This window comes from Acaromyces ingoldii (genome assembly GCF_003144295.1).
Source record: "Acaromyces ingoldii strain MCA 4198 unplaced genomic scaffold FA10scaffold_12, whole genome shotgun sequence".
Taxonomy (NCBI): Eukaryota; Fungi; Basidiomycota; class Exobasidiomycetes; order Exobasidiales; family Cryptobasidiaceae; genus Acaromyces; species Acaromyces ingoldii.
In genome coordinates, this window is record NW_020290258.1 from 21,318 (window position 1) to 45,525 (window position 24,208).

At 50.0% G+C, this 24,208-nt stretch overlaps 10 protein-coding genes across 10 annotated transcripts; 4 read left to right on the forward strand and 6 right to left on the reverse strand.

Moving 5' to 3' along the window:
• Positions 1 to 757: 757 nt before the first annotated feature.
• FA10DRAFT_270185 (hypothetical protein) lies at positions 758 to 1,931 on the reverse strand. Its single transcript, XM_025523034.1, has 2 exons — positions 1,330 to 1,931; positions 758 to 1,252 (listed from the first exon to the last, which is right to left on the reverse strand). Exons 1-2 carry the CDS (start codon positions 1,907 to 1,909, stop codon positions 1,191 to 1,193), a joined length of 642 nt encoding a protein of 213 aa, XP_025373690.1. The 5' UTR covers positions 1,910 to 1,931; the 3' UTR covers positions 758 to 1,190.
• A 3,791-nt stretch (positions 1,932 to 5,722) lies between these two features.
• FA10DRAFT_304937 (hypothetical protein) lies at positions 5,723 to 6,220 on the reverse strand (the record flags this gene model as incomplete). The annotated part of the gene is made up of 3 exons (XM_025525414.1): positions 6,107 to 6,220; positions 5,906 to 6,006; positions 5,723 to 5,846 (listed from the first exon to the last, which is right to left on the reverse strand). The coding sequence occupies exons 1-3, from the start codon at positions 6,200 to 6,202 to the stop codon at positions 5,723 to 5,725; spliced, it is 321 nt and encodes a 106-aa protein (XP_025373691.1). The 5' UTR covers positions 6,203 to 6,220.
• Positions 6,221 to 6,794: 574 nt separating this feature from the next.
• On the reverse strand, positions 6,795 to 8,081 carry FA10DRAFT_55780 (hypothetical protein). The gene is made up of 5 exons (XM_025525573.1): positions 8,042 to 8,081; positions 7,780 to 7,985; positions 7,664 to 7,723; positions 7,512 to 7,585; positions 6,795 to 7,452 (listed from the first exon to the last, which is right to left on the reverse strand). The coding sequence occupies exons 2-5, from the start codon at positions 7,859 to 7,861 to the stop codon at positions 6,874 to 6,876; spliced, it is 795 nt and encodes a 264-aa protein (XP_025373692.1). The 5' UTR covers positions 7,862 to 7,985; positions 8,042 to 8,081; the 3' UTR covers positions 6,795 to 6,873.
• FA10DRAFT_55765 (hypothetical protein) lies at positions 7,655 to 8,398 on the reverse strand. The gene is made up of 2 exons (XM_025525572.1): positions 7,780 to 8,398; positions 7,655 to 7,723 (listed from the first exon to the last, which is right to left on the reverse strand). Exon 1 carries the CDS (start codon positions 8,294 to 8,296, stop codon positions 7,889 to 7,891), a length of 408 nt encoding a protein of 135 aa, XP_025373693.1. The 5' UTR covers positions 8,297 to 8,398; the 3' UTR covers positions 7,655 to 7,723; positions 7,780 to 7,888.
• A 692-nt stretch (positions 8,399 to 9,090) lies between these two features.
• Positions 9,091 to 11,141, forward strand: FA10DRAFT_304939 (hypothetical protein). The gene is made up of 2 exons (XM_025525415.1): positions 9,091 to 9,246; positions 9,303 to 11,141. Exons 1-2 carry the CDS (start codon positions 9,190 to 9,192, stop codon positions 10,860 to 10,862), a joined length of 1,617 nt encoding a protein of 538 aa, XP_025373694.1. The 5' UTR covers positions 9,091 to 9,189; the 3' UTR covers positions 10,863 to 11,141.
• A 938-nt stretch (positions 11,142 to 12,079) lies between these two features.
• On the forward strand, positions 12,080 to 13,574 carry FA10DRAFT_55830 (hypothetical protein). The gene is made up of 3 exons (XM_025525574.1): positions 12,080 to 12,209; positions 12,259 to 13,174; positions 13,224 to 13,574. The coding sequence occupies exons 1-3, from the start codon at positions 12,153 to 12,155 to the stop codon at positions 13,397 to 13,399; spliced, it is 1,149 nt and encodes a 382-aa protein (XP_025373695.1). The 5' UTR covers positions 12,080 to 12,152; the 3' UTR covers positions 13,400 to 13,574.
• FA10DRAFT_270190 (hypothetical protein) lies at positions 13,263 to 14,627 on the forward strand. The gene is made up of 3 exons (XM_025523035.1): positions 13,263 to 13,353; positions 13,426 to 13,747; positions 13,847 to 14,627. The coding sequence occupies exons 2-3, from the start codon at positions 13,738 to 13,740 to the stop codon at positions 14,476 to 14,478; spliced, it is 642 nt and encodes a 213-aa protein (XP_025373696.1). The 5' UTR covers positions 13,263 to 13,353; positions 13,426 to 13,737; the 3' UTR covers positions 14,479 to 14,627.
• A 3,821-nt stretch (positions 14,628 to 18,448) lies between these two features.
• FA10DRAFT_55873 (hypothetical protein) lies at positions 18,449 to 19,173 on the forward strand. The gene has a single exon (XM_025525575.1). The coding sequence runs from the start codon at positions 18,625 to 18,627 to the stop codon at positions 18,985 to 18,987; it is 363 nt and encodes a 120-aa protein (XP_025373697.1). The 5' UTR covers positions 18,449 to 18,624; the 3' UTR covers positions 18,988 to 19,173.
• Positions 19,174 to 20,726: 1,553 nt separating this feature from the next.
• Positions 20,727 to 22,006, reverse strand: FA10DRAFT_55919 (hypothetical protein). The gene is made up of 5 exons (XM_025525576.1): positions 21,784 to 22,006; positions 21,519 to 21,715; positions 20,997 to 21,453; positions 20,818 to 20,914; positions 20,727 to 20,755 (listed from the first exon to the last, which is right to left on the reverse strand). Exons 1-4 carry the CDS (start codon positions 21,961 to 21,963, stop codon positions 20,891 to 20,893), a joined length of 858 nt encoding a protein of 285 aa, XP_025373698.1. The 5' UTR covers positions 21,964 to 22,006; the 3' UTR covers positions 20,727 to 20,755; positions 20,818 to 20,890.
• A 1,252-nt stretch (positions 22,007 to 23,258) lies between these two features.
• FA10DRAFT_291974 (hypothetical protein) lies at positions 23,259 to 24,006 on the reverse strand (the record flags this gene model as incomplete). Its single annotated transcript, XM_025524375.1, has 2 exons — positions 23,259 to 23,786; positions 23,995 to 24,006. The coding sequence occupies 2 exons, from the start codon at positions 24,004 to 24,006 to the stop codon at positions 23,259 to 23,261; spliced, it is 540 nt and encodes a 179-aa protein (XP_025373699.1).
• Positions 24,007 to 24,208: the final 202 nt, after the last annotated feature.

Sequence of the window (24,208 nt, forward strand, 5' to 3'; positions counted from 1 at the left end):
TGAGAAAGGAGGGCCGTATATAAATGGAACGATCGCTCATTTGGCCCAATTTGTGCCGTACGACATGCTCTTTCTTGCCCTTGTCAACTTCGCATGCTTTGTCCTGGCAGCCTCGGTGGCATTCGAGGCCAAACAAGCGAACGGACGGACCTACGCGTCCATCTTCATTTTCATCGTTGCCCTCGTGCTCTTAGGTTGCGCCTCCGTGACTCAAGAACGGTTCTTCTCTCTCACAGTGACGCTCTCAGCGCTTTATTCGAATTTCTTTTCATCGTCAGTGTGTACCACACGAAGAGTAATATTCATTGTCATCGGTGCCGGTGAGGTACCGGTCAGGCTTGTCAGTAAAGAACTAAATACCTACGTTCGACACACTTTCTGCTCAGCCTACATCCTCGATTTTCTCGGCGTCGCGATTACAGAGTGTAGGTCGCTGCAATCATGGACTTCAGTCGCTTTGATCGTTGCACTATACTGACCAGCGGCATTTTCTGAAGAGCTACAGCTCGAAGGAAGCCCTTACGCTACCCAATACGCAGATTATTAAAGAAGTATTGGCATATTCTTGCCGCCTGAACGCACCTCGAAAATCTAAAATTATGTGCAATAGTTCTTGCGCCGCGGAACATTCTCTGAAGCCAGCAGCCAGTAGTGAGGGCCAGAGGAGACTGCAATTGCTGCACATACACCGCATCGCAAGAAGTGAGGCAACTGATTACTGACGGCATAGCGATTATTGCTGCTTTAAAGAACTCACATTGGAGCCACGAACGCTAGATAAGAGCCGACGGGTACTATTTCCAGCTTCTCACGGACGTAAATGCGGCATCCCGGTTCTCCTGGATATTAGCGAATAGACTGTACGCTTAGTACTGTATGCTTACAATTATAACAACAAGAACGACAGAATGGGAATTATGAAATATAAACCGATCAAAGACGTGGTGGTGCTGATTCTCCGGATCTGCGGAAGCGCCCCATCTTGCTGCGCACTTCCGCTGGTCTTCGTCGAGTCCGTGCTATTGTCGCCCATATTAAGTCCTTCAGCGACAACGTATAGTAAGCCGCGATCGTAAGATTGTCCTTCAAAGCGCTGACTGCAATAATCTGTGACGCTGTGTGGGCCAAAAGCTACATCGTGCCTGACGTCTCGCCATCCGATACCGTTCCAGTAGACTATTTGCTTCTGGTCACAGATAGTCGCATATTTCGTGCCAGCATAGTCGGTGGCAGCACCAGAATTGCCCAAAGCCTGCACAACGTCAGTATAGCAAGTGCAATTGCTCAGTCTCGTTGGTGCAAGGGTCTTCGCGGTATTGGGATAGTAACCTTCACCAGAATCATAACCAGGACAGTCGCCATCCTCGAAAATGCCGACACCACTTGGGATCGGCGCTTCAAATATCGCTTGTGAAACTGAGGGCCATTCGATGAGCAGAAGGTGGCTCTTGACGGACGGCGCCTCGCTGTCGATAAGCTCCAAGCCACTTGCGCATGCCATAGTGTCGTATTCTGAGCTTGTGTAGCTATCGTCAAATGTTTCGCCGCCCAATGATCCTCCGGTCGTGTTCATGACTTGAGCACCGTCCCACCAAGCATCGTAGTTGTTTGAGCAGCTAGTCACTATGGTGTCGTTGGCCTTGGGTTTCTTGAAAGACAACGGATCATCGCCTGAATAAAAAGTTACATGTGCGAACTGGCAATAGCAGCCCTTCGTGAGATCAGAGTGTAGGAGGACTCCCGACTGTATTCCGATCGGCGTGCCATCATTGAATGTGTATCGAGCGTCCTCTTTCGTGCATTGCTGCGTACCGCGAGCACAAACGTTTTGACCAGGGTCAAAACACGATTTGGCACGAGTGGCAAGGGCAAGAGCGACGAACGTTGATGCAAAGCTGATCCTCAGCATTCTCGGCAGGTGGCAAAAATTGTGTAACAGTCTGGTCCAACGACATTTTGTGTCTCTTTAAATAGCAAGCACCGCCGAAGATGAGTATGTTGGATTGTGGCATCGGCAAACTCTATGCAGGATCGACCATGATTTTGAGGCTGGTACCATCTGACATTTTCGAAAAGCCTTATCTATAAAGTTTCGTGCGAATGAAGGGCCCAGGCCCAGCCTTTCGCAAAGCCACACAATTACGCTCGTCTTGCGCTAGCGCTCTCTTAGTCTCTTTTCAAGGTCAGCGCGCTGAAAGGTGACTGAAATTCTATACCCTCACAAGATTTCAGACAAGCCATGAAATCTTTTCGCTGGTAAGGCGATAATCACAACGCAGGCGAGGCAATGGTGCGAATCCAGGCTTTTCTTTTTCGGGCAATGGTACGAATCTAGGCTTTTTTTTCGGCTTTCATAGAACCTGAGGCCAATGACGGAAATTAGTCGCACCCGAAAAATCTGCACGGATCTTTCAGTGAGGTCTGGCTTCTCAAATTACGTATACTTTCCCCGCATTTCTCAATTCTGTGCCGCTTCATCTCAAGCGCTCTATTCTTTTTTCCCCGACAGCTCTTTAAATCAGTTGCTGCACTCAACGAAGCCACAAACGAGCTCATCCGTCGGATCACCTGCTCTTCAAGCAAGTCCTTTCACATTTTTCAGAGAGCTTTCTCCTCTGCTTCACTGCCTTTGGTTCTGACATTATGCCTTCAAGACGTCAAGACGTCGGAGCGCTACTCGGAGGCAGACATTTCCACTCTTCTACTGCTCTAAAGGCTGTTGTCACTGTTTTGACCAAATTTTTTGTTGCTTCCTGCACTTTTGACTTCTTCTTTGTTGGTAATCCTTGCAGAACTAAAAGAAAAAATTTGTCGAGGATGGCGTAGTGGATTGCTGAAGTAACCAGCGTTTTCTCAAGCGATTCTGATGTTGAAAAATGAAGGCGAATCGCATGAAACCGGGCTCAGACCAGCTAGAATGATGTCTTCTCTCTTGACTATGGCTTTCTTCACGGATAATACTCTCAGCGAGGCCCGTTGCCGTGCTGGTCCTTCGGCTAGGTGAAGTATGGGTCGCGTCATGCTAGCATAAGCGAAGAAGCGACCGCTCTGATTAGTGCTTAAAAAATATTGAAAGACGCATTCACTATTGCGATATGTTTCATTCAGCACCGTCACGTTGTGTCTCTGAGTCTTTCACCTTCCTGCGAACACCAAATAGTTTCTTCACTTTCTTGACAGCTCTTCAGCATGATATCGTTCATTGAAGGCCTCGTGTCGAAAGATGTGTCGAAAGATGAGCGGTTCGAAATAGACTGAGCTTTCCTGGCTTCTGTAATACTTTTTCCGAGGATGAGTACCACAATGCATATTGTCACAGGTTTCCATCTAATATTTCAAAGGAGCTGATTACATTTCTGCTTTGTTCCCGAGAGGTCGTTTTCCACAGAACTTTGTGCGGCTTTGCCCTTCCTTCGCTTTGTCTTGAATATAAAGAAGAGGCAGTCCAGCTCTGAAGTGCTCGGCACGTAAACTTTTTACAAGCACGAAGACTGCTGTGATCATATGTATCTCCCCTCTCGAGGCCGATCCTCTGAATGTGGAAGTTCTAAATGACTTTCAAATTACCTTCTGTCAATGATTCCAAGAGTTGCCTTTGTTTGGTGCGAAACATTATGGAGTCGTTGATCGACTGTGATCCGGAGACACCTTGTCTTTGAAAAGAAAAAAGCTTTTGAGAATCTGCCTTTCACAGAAAGAGGTGCTTTCCTTTGCTATTCGAATCTTTCGAATGTCAAAGAAAGCTGCCGAGTCGAATGTCTAGACTTATTGCTACCGCGCTTCGTCTGAGGTTTGTCTCTTTGTTTCTTGCCTGCCGATGCAATTCATTTTGGAGAGCAAGTATCGCGCTACTCGTACTGAAGAATAGTAAGGTTTTGTAGCAGCAACCATAGATCGAGATGCACACGCGTGATAGCATTATTGAGGCCTCTTGAGAGCACCAGCATAGCTGATGCAAGCAAATGCAGCTTGTCAGACGTAGCTAGGCCTGTTTCTTTTCAAAGTCCTGCAAACTTCACTGATATGGATTGTGTATTAGGGAAGCCATTTTCTATGTCCGATTGTCATAGGTGCACACGAGTCTTACAAGCATTGACGAGGAAATGAGGTGCTATTCTTTCCGTTGTTTCGTTATCTTGGTAGAGTTCTGCAAACAAATTTTCTCCCTCAGAACAAATAATCGTCTTTTTGTGCAAAGCATGTAAACCACATGGAGTCCGTTCTCAATTTCAGAAATAGCGTCTCACATCTTCGCGGCACGTTTTCAGCGACGCTTCTAGTTTGCCGGCCTCAACGCAAATGACGAGTAAGAAGTGAGTTAGGAATCAAGACCGAAACTTGAAAGAGACGAAGGCGTCGAATAAGGGAAAGAGGACACCGAAAAAGGAAAGGGAATACTGCGCAAGAAACTCCAATCTCTGCGACCTGTATATAGAACAAGAAGGGCAATGCGCTAGTCAATCAGTCCTTCACAATCTGGAAGATAGATGGTGATTTGTGACAATGATGAGGCTAAACACAATAATGAATCGCGCACAGGCACGAGTTCCTGTAGACCGTCATCAACCACCAGGACGACCTCCTCGTCTGAATGAAGGGCAGCATCGTTTCTTAGATACATCTCCAGAGTATCTTCCAGGGCCGCGACCTCAGCAGCAGATGGGCGATTGAATCGCCTCCAATCGGACTGAAGGACTTCTTCCAGCACAAGAGCGTTTCGCACAACGCTCTCGGGGGCTCCGATCATGTCGGCGATCACAACTGATTTTGGATACGCCTTCATCTCCTGCAATGTCGATCGAAGCGCATGAATCGCTTTTATCTGCCGAATGGTGGACGAGAGGATTTTATAGTCGCGAAGAATGTCGCTAATCTTGGTCATGTCCAGAAGTTTGACATTGCGGCCTCTCTTCGCCCGCTCAAGCCTCGCTTTCGCAAGATAGCCCATGAGTTGTGGTCCTTGCTTCGTTTCGACCTGAAAGCGGCTCGGAAACTCGGACCAACATGCTTTTCTCTGCAGGATCATATGAAGGCGCTGCGCCAAATGTGCTTGTTGACGACGGAAGTTGGTCGGTAGCAGTTCGATCAAGTACGTAGTATAAAGCCGAGTAAACTCATCAGGAAACCTAAGGATGTCTCTCGATTTCATACTTTTCACGAAGCGTGATTTCGCTTTCTGCCAAACCTTCTTGTGCTGCTGGAAAGTCTTGTTCTGATCTTGTCCCATCGCTGTAATGGCCAACATGGGATGAGCGTCCTCCTTTCATCTCTGGTAACGAGTCAAAGCTAGCAATCTGCGAAAGTAGACTTCTTAAAGATGCCGACTCGTACTTTTCTCCAGCGATGGAGGCTGCCAGTCTCCGGAGTGCAGCCTTCCAGAGCTTTGGGTACAGAGCTGCCCTCATTCCCCTTCGCAAGAGGATCGCTAGACTCGACTGAACCTCGACTGCCTTCGAATGAGCTCCTGCTGTGTACTCTGTCGACCTGCTGCGTAGACGATGCAGTGCCCAACTGTGTGGCTAGTTAAGGAGGTGATGAAGCGTGTGAGCTCACATACATTGAAAATAGTGACGGCAAAAGGAAGTTGGGTTGCCCACATGAGCGACCAGGCTTAGACGCCGAGGTAGTCGATCTGGCTCAGGCCATGGGAGTCGACGACGACGTCGCACTGGATGTTGATGACCAAGTCGATGAGATGGGTGACGCTGACGATCGTAAGTGGCTAGACGAAAAAGATGGGAAAGACGATGGCGACCAGTGGAGAAGCCAGGTGGACCTCGTTGAGGCCGTATGGGTCGTGCGTGCGGTGTTTCATGTCGACGATGTGCACGACGGCCGGCATGAGACTGTGCGCTGGCATGTCAGCGTTCATAGATATAGCTTGATCCTTCTCACTTCAACTCACTTAATGACACAAATAACACAATCCTGCGGAGGTACTGTGCAATCATCTGCCAGTCCCTTGAATCGAGCGATGAGGCCGTCTTCACAAACGGCAGGCGCCTCCTAATACCGTAATACATGCTCCTGAAAGGTCGCAATTGATACCACCATGACCTCTCGCTGCAAGGCAGATCGCCGGCATTTCGTGAAGCCCCGGACTTACCGAATGATTCTGTCGCGCCAGCCTCGGCTTGGGGCCAAAGACGCTCCTCCGTTGCTGTAGCCCTTGCGCAACAAAGCCGGAGCGATGAACCTTCATCGACCGGATCTTTCCCCCGGGTTCATAGTCACGATTCTCCAACCCCTTCTCTAATTGTTGTGAAAAAGATGCAAGCCATCCCACCTTCCGGCTGTCAAGCGCCATCGGAACTTGGAAGAGCAGATAGGTACACTGTGTAGTCGGTGGGGTCGAATTTAAGGATTCTATTCAGAAAGCTAATAAAAAGGGGGGGGGGCGCATTAGAAACCAAACTCGAAGTGCTCGTCCTGGCATGATCTCGGTCAACATCTGCTTCACAATGGACATGTGAAGATATTACCTATGATCATGAGAGCCCATCTTAGATTTATTCCGTATTGCCCAGATGAAGGGACCGAATTTAGAGAAGTTGCTGACAAAAGGTTCCTCTATCGACTTTGCGCACAATGCAGGCCCGATTAGTCACCGCGCCACAACGCTCCCGGGGTCATGCCCGGCCGCTCTGGCCATTTTTTCCACCAGTCGTCGCGCCAGCAACTCTGGCCCTTGTGGAGTGAACATTGCTTCCACATAGCCCATGTTCACCTCGATTTGATCGCGAAAGGTCCAGATGTGAGGCTGGCTCACCGAACCTCCGCAGCGCATGGCGATCTGGCAATCCTGTACAACGAACGTATGGTCGCCATTCTGCCCACCGTGGCCAGTACCATAGGATCGCTTGAGGTAAGCCTCTACGATGCCAACGCTGTTGAGCCCAATGCCAGTCTTAACGGGGTTTCGCTCTGACCGCTTGCCATCGCGGCTGCCTCCTGGTTGTAGGCATGCCAGAATCCGTGGGCGCCTTTGCCTGCGAAGCAAGAGATCTGCTTGAGCCGATCCGTGAAGAACTCTTTGAGCTGCTCGGCGATGAACCAAAGGCAATGCTCTACTTCCATTCTTCCTTCGGCTATCATGCAGTCAAATAAGCCCGTAGACGCGATAAGCAAGCCCGTCTCAGCGCTTGATGCTGTTCCCTTAAGGCCCTCCTCCTCTGCCACCCATCTGCGCAGGTTGAAGGTGACCACCATGACCGCATCGTCATGGCCCATGGAGATTTCCTCTTCCGTGCGAAAGAGCTCCAGAGTTGCCAAAATGAGACATGCTCCAATGCCGTAGGTGGCTGTCAAGCCTCTCTCCTTGCATGCTCGAAGGAAGTCTTTGCTGGTCTCCTTGTCAAGCCTGAACCGATGCGACTTTGTGGGCAATGCGTCTCTGGGCCAAGGCTTCATTTTGCCGGCAAATGACTCGTTGAGGGGCAAGCCCACTTTGGACTTGAGAGCAGAAAGAATGCGCGTGAGCAGTAGTCCCCATTTGGCATCAAGCAACGCACCTCAATCAGCCGCTTGCCAAGGTCTCCATAAGGCTCGCCTGAATTGTAGTCGTCTTCCGTCATGCCCACGGCGTCTAGAGCATGGCTTCTGAGTCGCCTTAGAGGGCTTTGCATGTCAACGCTAGGCGCTACGTGATCGTTATCGAGCGTACCATGGCCTTTTAAAGCAAGTCTTTCCAGAAAGCGATCGAGCACGGAGAGCAGGCCAGTTCCTTAAGTGCGAGTGTTTAGCGCATGAATGCATTCAGACAAAATGCTTTACACTCACCATCGAAGAGGACATGATTTGATCTGATCAGAATCGAAAGAAGATGGGCACTGGTTGACATGCTGACGATTAACTTGATCATGTACGAATCAGGCTCATTGACGCGACCTTATGGCAAGGCGGTGCTCTGCTGGATTCTAAGATCTTCGATTGATTGATCTTCCCTTTCCACCTCCAGCGTCTGTTCCAGCCAATCTTTTTTGGCCCTGTCGGAAAGAGGCGTGAACTGCAGCCTGATGCTATCCTTGTCATCATGTCTGACCAATGTGCAAGCCAGATCAGGAAGCTCGGCGAAGACATCCAGCCAAGCATTTGAAATCTTTCTCTCCAGTCCCTGGCCTTGCATCGATGCGTCATTCAACCCAATTTGAAGGCCTACGCTAGGCTCAGCAAGGCCAAAGGCATGCTCGTTGAAAGAGGCCAGAACAGACTCAAAGCCAAAGATTGTGCGCTCAAAGACTTGCCGTTCATGACTGGCCGTATCGACCGCTTGCCAGGGTGACAGCTTTGACCCCATGTCTGAATATTTTGTCCGCTTTCGTCGAGGGTCGGCTTGTGGCTTTCGTCAGAAGCTTCGGATTAATATGGTGTTGGGATATGATGTACGGCTGGACCCATCTAATTACATTTTTATGACAAGCACTGAGCACGACATGCGAACTCTGCTGTGTGCAGAAGCTAGACGAATGACGATATCATTTGAGATAACCTCGTGGTATGTGCGCGCTGGCAGTCGCCACCCAGAGCCGACCACGTGGCTTATTAATGCATGCTCGACGACCCTAAGTTGAGGAAATTCATCATACCAGCTTGCGAGGCTCTTTCGATCCGCATCCAAGATGGGATGGTTCACACGAAATTGAGCGAATAAAAGTGCTACTAATGCACTCATTGTTAGTCGAGTGGATGATATGTTTCTTTTCCTTCTGTAGGGTTGTTCTCAATGTTCTTAATTCAGTTATCATTATTCTTATGTACTTAGCGTAGATCCATTTGATCCATTTGTAAATGAAACAGTGATTACCATTGTTCGATATTTCTTTTACTAGCAGCCGTAGGAAAAAGTGCACAACTTGGGCTGCATACTTGGCTTCCAGATGCCATGGAAGGTTGTATATATACTGGCGCAATCAAAGCATTTATATTCCTGATAGTCATGCTTATAATTCAATACCTTTACCACTCTCTCTAATGCTCGAACCACTTTCTATGACTGCTACTACTTCCGTGGGCGGATAAACATCACGTGATGTGCATCATGGTGCAGCTCGGAACCTCGCGGAAGGGTTTCATATGGTGAAGCCACTGGCGGCCGGAGCCCACGCGCCATTGTTCTTGGCGTTGGCGGGAGCGGGCTCGCCCTCCTTCCTCCCACCTTCACCATACAAGCCGTAAGTAGACGACCACGAAATGACCACCGAGTGTGTTACGGCCGAAGACAACTCGGTCCTGGCAGCTGCTGACAGGGTAAGTGAAATCGGTGAACAATCTCACAGTGACGGTGGACTCACTCAAGCCTGCAGCTTCTGCCTGTGGTGATTTTCTCCATCGTCCTAGCTTTCTTGCCATATTCGACACGGCAATTGTTTCTGCAATGGCGTGGCGTCCAAGCTCTTGATGCCCAGGGCGTACCAAAAAAGATGAAGATGTCAGGCTCTGCCGCTGCTAAGACCATCAGGTTCAGCCTTGGTCTCCTCGTCGGTCAGGTTCTCGTGTTCGCGACCACCAAGCTCGACAATGGCCAGCGACCTATTTTGAGCGTAATCCGCCAAGTACTGGTACTTGTGTCGCCTGCTTTGTTGTTGTTTTTCAATGCCTTCTCGCTGGCGATGTTCTTGGGCCGCATCACGAAGTGCTCCGAAACCCTCGTGACTCGAACCGTTGTCGATCTTCAGACCGAGAAAGACAGCGTTCTCAAAGCGACCCTTGCGGTCGGTCTGCGACAAGAATCAAAGTATCGGCATGCTCCAAATTGGCTATGCTACACGGTCGCTGCCTCGCTTTGCATGTCCGTCGTCATCTCCTTCTCGACCGGCAACGAGCCTGAGACAGTGCTTGCATGCGCGCTCTTGTCTGCACTTGGCGCGGGATCATGGTCAACTTTCGTGCTACCCAGCACCTACGGCGTCAGCTCTTCCACGGGCCAGCTTTCCCTGCGCAACAGATTGTACATGGCAAGTCTCCTCCTCGTCAACGGTCTCATTTACCTCTTCGATGAAGTCAAGGCCACCGTTGTTGACCGACAGAGCGCCTTCAAGGAGCGCAAGCCTGGTCAAGACTTTTTCGATGCCCTCCTATCGGACAAGACGCTATTCCAATTCATGGCGCTGGCTCAGATCCTGATCTGGACCAGTGCGGCTGCTATCTCTGTCGAAATCTGCGCCTTTGTCTATCGCTTTGAAATCTCGCGCTTGAACAACGCCGACAGCGAAGGGGCAGGAGAATCGGTTTCCGATAGCGAACTCTTGAAGCAGGCAATTGCCGACACAGAAGCAGCGCAAGGCGATTTGATTCGGAGAACAGACATCCGCTTCTGGTACGATGCTACCCCAGTCTCTTTATCTTCTCCGTCTCTCTCCGTCGCCAAGCCTTCACCCTCCGAGATGCCCGTTCATCGAGCGACAACGTGCTCCGTCATCCTCGTCTATCTGCTCTTCCTATTTGAGCACCTTTTCTACCTCTCGCCACTGCTGCGCAAAAAAAATGCCGTCCTGCATTGGCCTCTGTTCCCGACAGAGGGCCAGATGGTCATGACGCAGTGGTACTTTCCTTCAGCTATTTGCATCTGCCCGGCAGTGTGCATCTGCGTCGCTCTAGGCGCCAGCGCTTGGTACTGTGGTGGCATGCGAGGTGTTCGCCAGCTTTGGGGATACAAGGAGCAGTGGAACATCATCACGCCCGTCGAAGTTTTGAAGCTAGGTTGCCCTGCGACGACAGCTTCGAACGAGACAAAGGAAAGAATGAAAGATGAAAAGCCTCTCCAGCTCTCAGACTCAGGTGGCCTGCATCACGCAGACGAGCGCAAAGACGTGGAAGAAGCGGCAGCTCTCCTCCGAGACTTTTTAAAACTCCGATCTCATTGATAAGCTCAGACATCTCTTCTCACATCTTTGGCTTGGCTCACGATGGAAACAAGTAACATCAATGATTCCTTAATGAAAATTGGGTAGATGTCTACTTCTAACAACATCGGCATGTTGCTATACATTTTCTCTTCATGGATCAAGTAAATAGCTTCTAAAGGGAGCAGAATCTTCAGCATTCCATCTTACTAAAAAGGTTCCTGGGATCAGAGCAATGCGTGGGGAGAGGCAGTACAATGTCGATACTAGCAACAAGGCCAATGAACACATCTCTGCGGCAATCGACGCGTGAGTAAGAGGAAGGTCTGTGTGGTGGCAGATGATTGCCTGACATCGATTCTTTCTGATTCTATCTTAAGCTTCTTTGGTGCAGCAGACCCAAAACAACGCAGCGGAAAGGTTGCCGAAGGCTTCAAGAAACTTTTCCAATTGTCCAGGGCGCTCTGGGAGCTATAATGGGTGTAGGATCGGTGGGAGAGCACGAAGGTAATGGAAGTACACTCATTTTGACTACTATTGATCAATGGCTCATACACTTCTAAATCCTTGATGCCTCGAAGAAGTGGTTTGTTTACATGCAGAACAATGCGGTTGTTCGCATCGACGAAAAGCTCTGGCGCTGGAAATTCTCGCAGGACGGTTTCTACACATCTGGTCGAAACGCGTTGGCATGTCAGTTACAGCTTTCTTTCTGGTGTGTGCCTTGATCACAGGGGCTATAACATTTTGGTTCGCGAAGAGGTTCAGTGCCTGATACCATAAGGTGGTGTCAGCCAAAAGATGGTGACCCTCTTTTCACAGGTAATTCACTGTGCTGCTGAGCTCTCGCGCAGATTTGACGTCTATAAGCTTTTGAATCGCGATTACCACGCGCATCTACACACTTTCGTGTTGCAAGGAAGGCGCATTTGTCGGCGCGAGATACCTTGCGGCGAGAGCAAATACAGAAATGTTGACCGCAGAAGAATCTAGCGAGTTGCACGGAAGAGACGCACGTATAAGATGACCACGCATGTAATCGTTCGCTTTTTTCCGTAGGTACAAAGGGTCAGCACTCTTTCTGTTTTGCAATAACCTGGAAACGGATAGGTCGAGTTTACACGTGCAGAGTTCTTTTAAGTCTGTGTGCTAGAAAAGCTTAAACCTTAGTGAGCCATTCCTTTTGCTGAATCTCATTTAGTGGGCGCGTGAAAGACGCGCCTGATCATGAATCCAAAAATGAACACCAGTCCTTAGGACCAAGTCAGTTCGTACAGTCAATCACTCGCGCTGGCGGCGACCGTGTCATCAATGGGAAAGCCGCGCAGGACGTACAGCTGCCTTCGCTGTCAGAAGGACAAGGCAAAGGTGAGAAGCCTAGGTCGGCGGCACGCGTAGTCGCTTACGATGTGAATAGTGCGATCGCAAGCTGCCTTGTGGAAGGTGCCAGCGGAAGCGAACAGGAGATGAATGCACGTATTCATCGCACTTGACTCTCCAGCACGACCAGACAAGTCAAAAAGGAGCTAGTGGTAGGAGAGATGATGTGCTGCGGTCCAAACGTGGTGCCATCGGCGAGAAAAGTGTGCCGACAGCCAGCTCTATAAGCGAAAGGGCCACGGTTGGACAGACCGCGAGGCTTATGACCCTTGGTCATCCTCGCAGGAGGGAAAAAATGGCGGTTCGTCAAGGATATGGCGGTAGAGATGCCCGTGAATGGTCACCTGATCCGTTCCATACTGAGGAGCTTGAACCTATGGTTTTGCTCAACATGCCAACGTCCCAGTCAGGTGTGCTGACCCTCCCGAGTATAGCAGATCCTAGTCGACGGACAGGAGGTGATGCTCGTTTGATAGGACATTTGCGTCTCCCATTTGTCCCCACAAAGCTGGCTTGGCACTTTCTCGAAGACTTTCTCGATCTCATCCATCCAATGCTGCCCATCCTGCGACCCTACCGTCTCCGATCGGCTCTGGTCGAGTACTGTGGAGCCTCAAGAGGTGATATCAAGATTTCCAAAGCGGATCTTGTCTATATTCTAGTCGTACTGGCGGTCGGTGCAGGTGCGCACGCCTCCGCGCTGCAAGGCCCGGAAAGCTCGTCACGACGCGAAGCCGAAGCTCGAGCTTATGAAGTGCGTCTCTCAAGTGCGACCGCAGATCATCACGAAAGCCAAATGTGGCGTCAATCTTCACTGTGCACCGAAAAGGCGGCAGATTTGTACACCGTTGCCAGATTTCTGGTCGTCGATCTCGAGAATGAGGAACCTTGCATTGAGGCGGTCCGCTGCTACCGATTATTGGCCTCTTACAACCTCAGTCAAAATCTTTGGCGTGAGTATAGCAAATGCATTTGGTCAATTTGTGCTCACCCCAGGTGCAGTCGCCTTTTCTTTTGGCCTCAAAGCAATCATGATATCCATGGCCCTCAAATTGCACCTTATTTCGCCTACGGCGACAGGTCTTGAAGGCGAAGCGCGGGATCTTTGGGTCTCTTGTGCTACGATCGACAAGTTGAGTCTCTTCGGAGACCTTGCCATTCTGTGCACTGACAACTGAGCAGCAATATCTTTCGCATCAAGAAGCTGCTTCATGATCGCCCTTTGGCAGACGATTCAGAGGTCAAGATTGTACAAACGAGGAAGCCATACTTGGCCCATTCTCTTCGCATGGATGCCATAGCGGCCAAGATAGTAGAACTGCCTCCGATGGACGCCTCAATCTGGAGCGGGGCAGATATACGGGAAGCCGGGCTCTTGAGAGCTCAGATCGACCGCGTAGAGGCCAGACTCAGTCACGCACGAAGCGAGCTCCCGGATGAAGCTCCATATCCGCTCGAATCAAGACAGTTAGACAGTCACAAACAGTCCTCCATCGCTTTGACGGCCCGGTTGATGATGTGCGCCGGTGAGTGGGCGCTTGCGATCGCCACAAAGTCGTGTCTGACTTCTCTTCAAATGAAATTGCCATTCTTTGATTTCTCATACTTCCACAAACGTATAACAGCATGGACCTTCCACCGTCTTTTGCTGCACCGTCCGTTCCTGAGAGTCGGTGTCATGCAGACGGCTGGCACATTTGTGAAGAACGATGTTATTCGCGCGATCCACTGCAGCGCCGAAACCGCCACGATGCTGTGCGATGCTATTCTATGCGTCAGTGCAGTGGAGATCCGTTTTCAAAAGTATGCGATGGGGCTTTGTGTAAACCTACACAAGGCTTGCAGCACTCTTCTCCTCTGCTGTGCTGCTTCCGCCAATGGTCATTGCCGCCCCATGGACCGCCAGATGATGCCTCGCTGGATAGCGACCATGCACAGAGCAACGATTGCTGCAGAAACATTCACGGACAATGGCTCGACTCTTCTTCGTCAACTGCAGGCGCTCTGCGAACACGCAGACGTACTGTCGAAGCTTGTTCACACTGATGAGGTACAACAACACCAACAGCAATCATGCATGCACAATGGCCTCCCCATCACTGGGCACAGTCCGGTGCCGTGGACTATCAGCGCCGATCAGCTCCTCGACTTATTAGGGCAGGATATTGATTGGTGGAACCTGACTCCTTTCGCACCAACCTTATCGACGGCATCGGGCGATCAAGTGCAGCTGCATAATATCAGTTCGTTAGGGTAATTTAATTTTGCCAATCCTTATGGGTCAGCGTCAGACCCTTGCGTTCACGATGACGGGCGCAAGATCGCGCCCGAGACGTACACATTTGCTAGATCCTTCGTATTCAATTGACATTGGCGAAGCATTTCTCGCCGCGATCTCCTCAGCAGAGACCTATTAGATACAATCTTCAGCTTTGAAATTGGCAAACTGGCAAATTTGCTGGGGTAGAGACAGCGGGCAGGCGTATTAGAACGATCGACTTTGGCTTTGTGACAAGCTCGTCAAGCCACAGTCACGATGTAATCTGTGTTGGGCGGATCCCTGAGGCAGATGTAGTCATCGATCTTAGACCCGACGGAGGTGATGCCAAAAATGGAACGACGCTCGTCATTGCCGCGAAACAGCAATGGACAAGACACGGTTTCTGATAGTGACGTCTTCCGTGCGGTTCGGGCAACAATGCGCGACCCTTCTTGATCCTCAAGCATACCTTTCCTTGGTGTCATTTTATAGGATGAGATCTGAACATCACTTGTCACTCACTTGTCTTCGTCCGTCACTTGCTCGTCTTTCCCTTCATTTTTGCCTCCTCGAGCGAATCTTGCACTCTATGCGTCTCCTATCGCAATGTCGACATGGCTGAAAGCCATCGCACCGGAGTTTGCGATCATGACAAAATTGACAGGCGACAGCTACTCTTTTACGTGTTCGAATGGCCGAAGAACTTTCAGCGCGAGTGTCGGAGCGAAATCCAGGATCAGACAACGATGAATGGGGGTCGGCTCGACAGACTCGGTCAGTGATCGATTGGTCGGGTCCAGGAGGAAACTGTGGATGAGGTGCCAAACGATTGCCCAGATCATCCGGAGGGAACGAAGAGTCTGTGCACAAGGGAACCGTGCCAATGCTTGCAGAAGCTCGCGTCATACTCGACGAACACTGATTGAGAGTGTCGGTAACGGAGACATCTCTAGGCGCGACCGAGCTGTTTGGAGAAAAGGCCGCGATTGTTCTGAATCGTGAACTTTCTGCAAGGTGGGTATAGAACAGATTGCGCATCGATCAGGTCCATGTATCGGTCAACTCGATCGAACGGAATTCGTCGAGAGCTGCAGAATATTGTGGTATTGGGTGCCATCCCATGCGCTGGTGGGAAATGAAGCCAATGTGGCCAGTGTGGCTCGCTTGCGTGTGTCGATCCTCCTCAGGGATCACCAGCGTACCAGTAGATCGCTCAGCCCCGGTTGAAGAGCCTCTGGACAATTGTTCGAACACTGCAATGGCGCATACGTCTTCAGCTTTTGGCTGGTATCGAACATATGGCTGCGAAGATTGAAGAGTTGCTACAGGGGCCCCAAGGTGGATTGGATCATCTGTTGGCCAACAATGGCGATTCCCTTCACTTTTGCTGCTTCCAGAGCCAACTGTAGCGAATGGCGCTATTCTAGGATTCATTCTGCCAGTGATGCAGGAAGTCGGTTCAGGATGAAAGAACGATTCGTCTGCTAGACCACCTAGTCGCAGACGATGTCGATTCCGTGAAATCCAGAGAGCGCAATGTACGCACACCAACCTGTGCTTTCAGGGTCCTTTCATTTACTGTTGGCAGCTCCCCGACAAGCTTCGCCTGTGTTTTGCCCTTATCTTTCACTAATGAGGGAGGCTAGTAAGATACAAAGGCTTGTATTTCAAACTATACGCAGCTTGCTTGGTGAATAATACAGCCATGAAAATCCAATACAATGTCAGGTCAGAGCGCCAGGGCTCTTGTAGGTTTCACAGTGGCCCGTTTGAACGCGATTTCGACAGTGGTGGCCTGGCTTGATCATCATTAATGTTTGCCTCTTTGGTGTGTGGCTGCTTCAACTTCAAGAATGCTAAATGGTAAGCGCGCCCAGTACCTTTCAAAAGGGCTCGCGCCACACATGCTTCCACCGGCTTTCGGTTTCTGCATCCCGTCAAGACGTCGGAACAACAGGAAAGCGAGCACAGAGACAGATCTTACTTCTCATCTTCTTGTGGTGTGCTTCTCCGAAGCTGTTTCAGCCCGCAATGCTCATTTTGCGAATTTGATAGCTTCCGTTCAGCAAAGTCCGTGAGATTTTGCTGCGCAGAGAGTGTATGCTCTACCGGTCATTATTTGACGGCTTGTTACGGCCGAAGTGGACTTCGTGGTTGCTGTGTGTCTGGCGCTGGCGCTTGGCCGCCTTGCTTGCACCGAAGCCTATGAATAGCGGCGGGCACCATCGGGAAACAGAGTCATGTCCGCACCATCGACCAGACCGAAAATGGAGCATGAGATTTTGCCGGCAATGCCCGCCGGGAGTAGCACCATCTTCCGCTTCTTTGTGGACAACAGCGAGACTGAAGACGACATCGAGTCGCGACATCTTGGAAGTCATCTACGATGAAAAATCCGATTCATCTGTGTTTCGTGTTCCACCTCATTGGTATACGGACCACGACGAGCATTGGTCGATGCTGGAAGGGCGCATGATCGCAACCATCGATGAAAAGACGTTGAAATGAAGGTCGGCGACGGAGAGTTCGTAGTACCCGCTGGGATTGTGCATTGCTTCCGTTCCATCAAGGGCGTGCCAGCGGTCTTGAAAGAGTGCTCTGCGCCATCTGGGCCCTGGAAAGTGCTATTAGTGAATGAGATGGAAAGAGGGTGAACTGGTGCGCTGTTGACTACCTCTATCACAGTAACATGCGCGATATTTTTCAGCTTGGTGGTCGGCCGACGTTCTGGTTGGCGATGAGAGCGAACTGGGACAGGGCAACCTATCTGCACATGGGAGGACCTCTTCTCCTGGATCAATTGGTACGTCCGCTAAAGTATGAGACAGCCTGGTGTTCTAGTTCTCACACCAGCTCATTCTCAGGTCATGTACGCGCTTGGCCCCCTCGCAAAGATTCTTGCCCCAGGACAACCATACAACAGTTCTTTTAGAGCACCGCAGAGCAGCAAGAAGAGACTCTGAGGGCAGAAATATGGAACCAGCAGAAAGATAAGCTGGTCCGCAACAGGAAGTCTACTTCGAAACCGGGCCACCAGCACACATTCTGCGACAACATATGTGCCTCCGCGAGGGAGGATGTCTGTGGCATCGCACTTTCGACACTTTTTTGTGTTTTGTTTTGTGCTTATGACTCTTTTGTTGGAAGTTATGAAAGGAACAAGCTGCTCATCGCTAATGATCACGGCCCTGCGAAGACACAGCTGCCAAGATTGCCTCGTGGAAGGACACACGTTATGCAGGAGACAAAGATGGCAATTCCTTGCATCTCTCAGAGAGCTAATGATTGCGGGTCGCATTCTCATGACATGCTGTTTGAACTACCCAAAGACAAAGCAGACATCGCAAATAAGAAGGACGACACTGCTGGACCTCTCAAGCAAGCAGAGGTCGACGTCTTGTTGACGACTACCCTGTGAACTTTCTCTTGGCTGTGCTGCAATTCAACTGGTGTCGATACAGACTTAGAACAAAACTCATCTGCTTGAGGAACGGTCTTAATGGCTTGAGGTTCTTGGTCAATGTCTAAAGAAGCGTTGTCATCCCTTTTGCATTGCATCTCAGAGCAGAAGGTTTGTCTTGGCAGCATGGCGGCTAGCAAGTCTCGTCTCTCGATATTAATTAGCCCGCCGACACTGTTCCTTAGGCACAGGCAGCCTTATTGGCGAGAAGCGAGCTGTCACGTTACCAGAACTCCACTGCCAGGGAAATTGCCAGCTGGAATAAGCTTCTCTCGAAGATTGTCACAAGTTGTGTGCGACTACTGACGGTGTAAAATGGCACCACTTTATTTTGCTTAACGCTAATGTTCGAGATTTTAAGAGTTTGTTTGTGTAACATTAGGAACACAGTAATCCAAAAATGAGGATGAAATGCGATATCTGGGCGCCTGAACCACGCGGTCGAGGCAGCGGAAAGGTAGAAGGACGGAACAAAGTTGTATCTCGAATAGCAGCTCAGCGGGATGTGACCATGCGGTCAAGCCAGACCAAAAACGAGGTCACAGAGCACTTAGGGCACAGTTCAGCAATTCAAACATTCGAGCATGCAATTGAGGCAGCCGGCAGCGCACGGGAATAAGTAGGTTTGCAAGAAGACGGTGTCACACACAACTACCCTACTACCAACGACGAAAGCACCAAACATGAATCTTGTCGCCCTTGTCGCTCTCGTCACAGCGGCTGGTGCCGTAGAACAGCTCACAACAATTATGAGCCGTCGTCAGTACAACATGCCTTTGGTCAGGAGCAACTCGAGCGAGGTTCATGCGGGGGACACTCTTACGACGTTTTTGGCGGAGGCTCGCCAAGTTTTCCTTAGGCGAGTGGCCTCATTTCATGCAATCGGACCCAGTACTCGTTTCAATCTTTGTTCAACGCCGGTGAAATCTACCGCAACAATACTAACCGCTTCGTCTTTGGGCAGCCGCGCTTCACTCCTGAGGGTCACTCGTTTTTTGGAGTGGTGGAATGACTGCGTATCTGAATTTCACAGGTCCTGTCATTGAGGGGGACAAAGTTTTTGTCGACCATACCTACAACGCCTCATAGATGACCCGGAGGGATGATAGTGGGGTCTCTTTCTCTGAGACAGCCTCTTGTTCTTCGACATGTATCCAGGGGCATTGGCGAGCGAGAACCCTAGCCACCCTTGGATCCTCAGCACGGATAATACCACAGACGGCTCTGTCCTCCCGGGCTTATATGCAGTCACTGTAGGTTGCTGTCTCAGGCTCGGTCGCTTTGCGCTGAAACATTGCTGAAGCATCTCCGACTAAGAGGTATATGACGTATGGCAACGGCACCGTTTTCAATGCGGGCTACGACAACTTTACCGTGAGCTGTGACAAGAACTGCACTTTGGAGTTTACGAGTACCGACTTGAAGAACGCAACGCAGACGGGCGATGCGACGTCAACGACTTTAGGTATTGGTCTCACTGCGTCTACTTTCGGTCCTGCTCTCACCTTGCTGCTGCTCGTGTAGTTACGTGAAAAGAAGAAGGAAATGCTTCTTGTTGAGCTTACAGTGCTATACCACTCGGCTGTACCATATTCACTGTATCAATACATCATTCGTTTGCAAGCAAGAACAACTTCTCATTGGTGAAAACGACACAACCGGAAGCGAACTGCCTCAAGCTACTAACACACATTGGCAGCGTTGCTGTTTGGGACGCCTATGCTGCCTAAAGCTTTATATAAAGGGTGAGATTTTGTGCTTGCCATTCAGATCTTCATTGACATAAGTCTCGCTCCTTGGTGTGGAGGCTGCTGATCAAAAGCTTTGGCGAGCACCAAACTTTGTCTGCAACCAGGTTCTCTCGAGGGTCATGCGCATTTGGGTAATATTCCTTTCTCCGAGAGAGAATGCTTGACTTGGATTTCTTCCTCCTTGGAGAAGAGCGACCCACGCGCGGCGCACAATCGTCCCTGAAGAGATGAGCCATCTAAGCAGACTGCTCGAACTTCTCGATTTATACGTTACCATGTCAATGCTGTAAGTGGGTTGCATAATATCAAGATTGTGGTGCTTCCATCTTTGCTCTCTTGTTGCTTCACCTTTCCTCTAGCCAGGATCTCACTAAGCGTTCACCAACGGCTTCTCTGAATGGCCTAGAATCCATCGCTCGACACCATGGACTGCGACATAACGATAAATTTAACATTCACCACATGAGAGCCTGTGACGTATTCATGGATAACAGCAATGCCGCCGAGGCCAAGAGCGGGTACGTCGAGCGCAAGCGGCTGCGAAATGATGCGCACGAGATCAGCGTCGTCGATCAATTGGCGCTCTTGACGGGCACTGGCGGCGCCAAATGAGACTAACAACACAATGAGACTAACAACACCCTGCCGGACATTGGTGGCCATATAAGCTGGCCACGCAGCTCATCACTACATCCGCCGCCGGGGTGCTTGGTACGCTCGACGTCCTTCCTTCAGCGGCACGCGAGCCCTGCGAGAGTAATACGGTGTCTTCACACGCTAGAGCTCACCCTGGCTATGAAGACCCCAACCGTTCTTCGTTGTCTTCACCTCTTGTCAATGCCATTGAAGTTGATAAGCTCGAGGCGAGCGAGCTCAGCTTAGCGCGAACAAGCATGACCAAATTCTTCGTTGCGGCGATCATAATTTCCTAGCTTTTCCGGTTATCATTTCTACTTGGACGGAATTAGGACCTGTTATTGAATGACTGAAATTTCTTGGCTTGACTTTTGAAGTTCGTCGTCCCAAGAAGGGAGCGGACAAAGAGTTCTGGCCTCACGACGACCTGCGAACATTATTTGTTTGTCCTCGATACTCCGTGAGCAATTTTTTGATCATCAACTCAACTTTAGGTTTGTACATCGACAACACCCAATTGCGAATCCGCAACAACATCACTTGAAGATGGAAAACATCGATGTCACAGGTCTGATCGAGTTTCCTGCTGATTGGCAAGAGATGCTGAAGTTTGCAAGCGGCCTCGTCAGAATCCGCCTTCTCGGGCGGAACTAGGAATGTAAACTCACGTACGATTCGCTTTGTTCCTGGTAAAATGCGATGAAAGCTTCCCACAATGTTCCGCACGAAGCGAAGGCAAAAACTGGGAGCGTGTCTGTGCCATCGTCCTCGGACCAGAGTTGTTGCAGAAGACTCAAAGCTTTGGCAGCACCACCTGCAGACTGATTTTCCGCGAAGAATAGAGAACTCGAGTCCGACTTTGCCTCATAGACAAGAAAGGGAAACGCGAGCTCTTCCAGCCCTGTCGAAGGCGTCGCGATTAGCCTGAATGCTGCGTGCGAATTCAGCTGCCCAAGTATTGGCTCAGTCAAGAGCTCATCCCTGGCGCGTGTCCGCGAAGACATCGTTTGCAGCTCTGCTCTCTCGATCACGCGAAGTCCGACACCGATGTCCGGCTTTGGGATAGAGAGCGGTCTCGAATCTGCTGACATAGGACCGACGGGCGCAGTCCATGCGACATCTTCGCTAGTCCACGGATAGGCGCGGAAAGAGTCAGCGCGACGTCATCGTCAAATCTCGAGGTACCTCACCTCGAACGAAAGGCATCGCATTCCGTGATCACACCCATGATACGGCGATTAAGATGCATCCATGCGCTCTCCACCCTGCCCTGAAAAGAATTTGGTTGCATTTCCTTGACCAGGATTGCGCAAGACATCGCTTCTTTGAGCTCCGAGACTGATGCTTCTTCCACAGCATCAGCGATTTTGTCCATAGTCGGTTCGTACTAGAATGCGTCGGAAGATGTCGATTAATTGCGGCATAGGACGTGCGTGATAAGTGGAATTGACCCACCCCAATCAAGGCTGGCGTCAATGGACTAAGATCGGACAGGCTCCGCTTAAGAACGTCGATATGCAAAGGCACTTGTTCTTGTGGAAGGCGGTTGACAAAGATAGATGCTTGCTCGAGAAATCGTTTCCTGTAGGTTCGACTGGCAGCCTTAGTGTAACTTGTGTCTTGAGAGTCTGACATGGTGGTTCGTAGATCAAACCGTCTGTTAGAGTCTGTAGAAAAGTCCTTCGATCTCATCTTTGTATCGAGGCTAGGCCGGTTGCCACGTTGCATTAGCGGAAATTCGGACATAAAACTGAATTGTCACGTGTCACAGAGTCGTGCCGAGTACCGGGTCATAAATGGGCGTTTTTTTTTGCTCCGCGGACGCTCATTCTGGAAGGTGCAGCCCATCTATCTTGCATCTCTGAACCATAAACACTCTCTCTATCCACAAAGTGTGGCATTCAAATACTACAGGTACCTGGAAACTTCACTCAAAAAGATTTCAAGGTGCAAGAAGCAGCAGAAAAGTTGACTGATGGACTAATAACGGCTTTAAAGCAGCGAAGGAGTATGGTGTCTGCCAGCAAACAGTGTTCCGACGTCTTCAAGGCATTTCATCGGCGCCTGTGGCAATAGGAGAGTGCTCTCTGACCGGGAATAGCGCATACTCTGTAGGTAGATAATTCGACCGAGCACCTTGGGATGGAATCCAACAAAGAAAGGTCTTGAAGGGCCGGCCAGCATACTTGCAAAGTCGTCTAATGTCCCAGGATGGTGTAATTGCTTCCTGGAGCGACACAGAGAGCTCAGCTATTGCCAAATTAAGGCTCAGACTGAGGCTAGGATGTGGGCGTCGACACTGCCAAAGGTTGAAGGATATTGTGAACGATTGAGTCGAGTTATTGCTTCGTGAATCTCAAGGTCATGCTGAAAAGGTTGCGTTCTTTCCTTTAAGCTGCAGCAGGTTGTCACAAAGCATAACGTGACAGCTGCAAACATCTTTGAAGTATACTAAGACCCCTCAAGTATCAATTCAAGCTCACTAGGACAGAGAAAACTGCATTCTGGCTACAGGAAGCCATTACGAATTTCCGTCACACAGAGGTGAAGTCGCAAATTATTCAAGAGACAGTGTCATCGAGACAGTCTGTGCTGACGGCTCTCTCCTTCCGCTATCGATTGTAGCCAACGGCACTAAGCGTCAGATGGATATACTCCAACATGCCAGCACGGTCGGTTATTTAGTTAATTTAGTGGAATTAGCATGGCTCGAATAACACAGTGGTCATGATACGCTGGCTCGATGGTTTTAACAGGGCTACTGAGAACAATGAGAGCCCTTTTTGATGGCGCCTGATGCATTTGGGCATCCTCGCTTTCCATTCTTTTCAGCAGTGCTGCATAAGGCTGAGGAGATGAGTCCCGAGATCCTCACGTATGCAGGCACCCTGTCTGTGGGTGCAAAGTGCATTCAAGAGATTTTTGCAGGATTAAAAGGCCAGATGCCTGACTTTTTCGAACGATTTACGCACAATGATGTCCCTAAGGCCTTTTTTCTGGGCCATTTTGAGCAAGCCAAGGAATCTGAGCTTTTCAATGGGGATGTCACGCTCATTGAGATCTTCTTGGAGCCTATCAAACTCGCCATTGAAGATCTTGAAGGCGACGACATCATAGGGCTGCATTTCATGCGTGGCGTTTGAGTGATATGTGGCGATCTCGATCTGCAACTCTTCAACCTTCACAAGCACCCCGTCGACAAGGTGGCATGATACGTTGTCCAGGAGACGCAGCCGCCATTTCATAGCGCTCTTCTCGTCCTCTGCAGCCTGGTCAAAGCTGTCAATCCAACGCAGCATGACATTGCCATTGATTGAACCGCGTTGATTCCACACAACGTTCCAGTTGCCCAGCTCTTTAGTGCGCTGTACGACATCCAGCTGCCTATTGATGCCATTGAAGACAACTGTTGGTGGGAGCAAAGAGCCATCAGCGCAGATAGTCTCAAAAATGCCGGCCTTTGAAGAGTTTACTGTTACGCATCTCCTACGGCGACTTTGTTTCTCGATTCACGTCGTCCACCTTGAGAACGCCTCTGAAGAGATACAGACGTCATCGGCGTGCCCAGTCTTCGGTCGCAAAGTTTGATCGCTAAATTTGCGCAATCGCGAGTTGCATATTACTTAATATACTCTGATTTGTCATTCGTCTCATCTGAGCGCTCACTGCGTACTCCATAATCGTCAATGGAAACTCTGTTGTGCGAACAAGATGATTAACAAAGGTTCTGAGACCCTTGCCTCGGCATTTCGCCAGCTTGATCTGGCCATGGGCTCATTAAATACCGTGGAAGTGTGCGTGAAGGTGGCTCGGGAAGTTATCTGCTGCGTCAGTCAACGCGCGATGAATTCAAGGACCGACATTTGTGGATTTTCAAGCG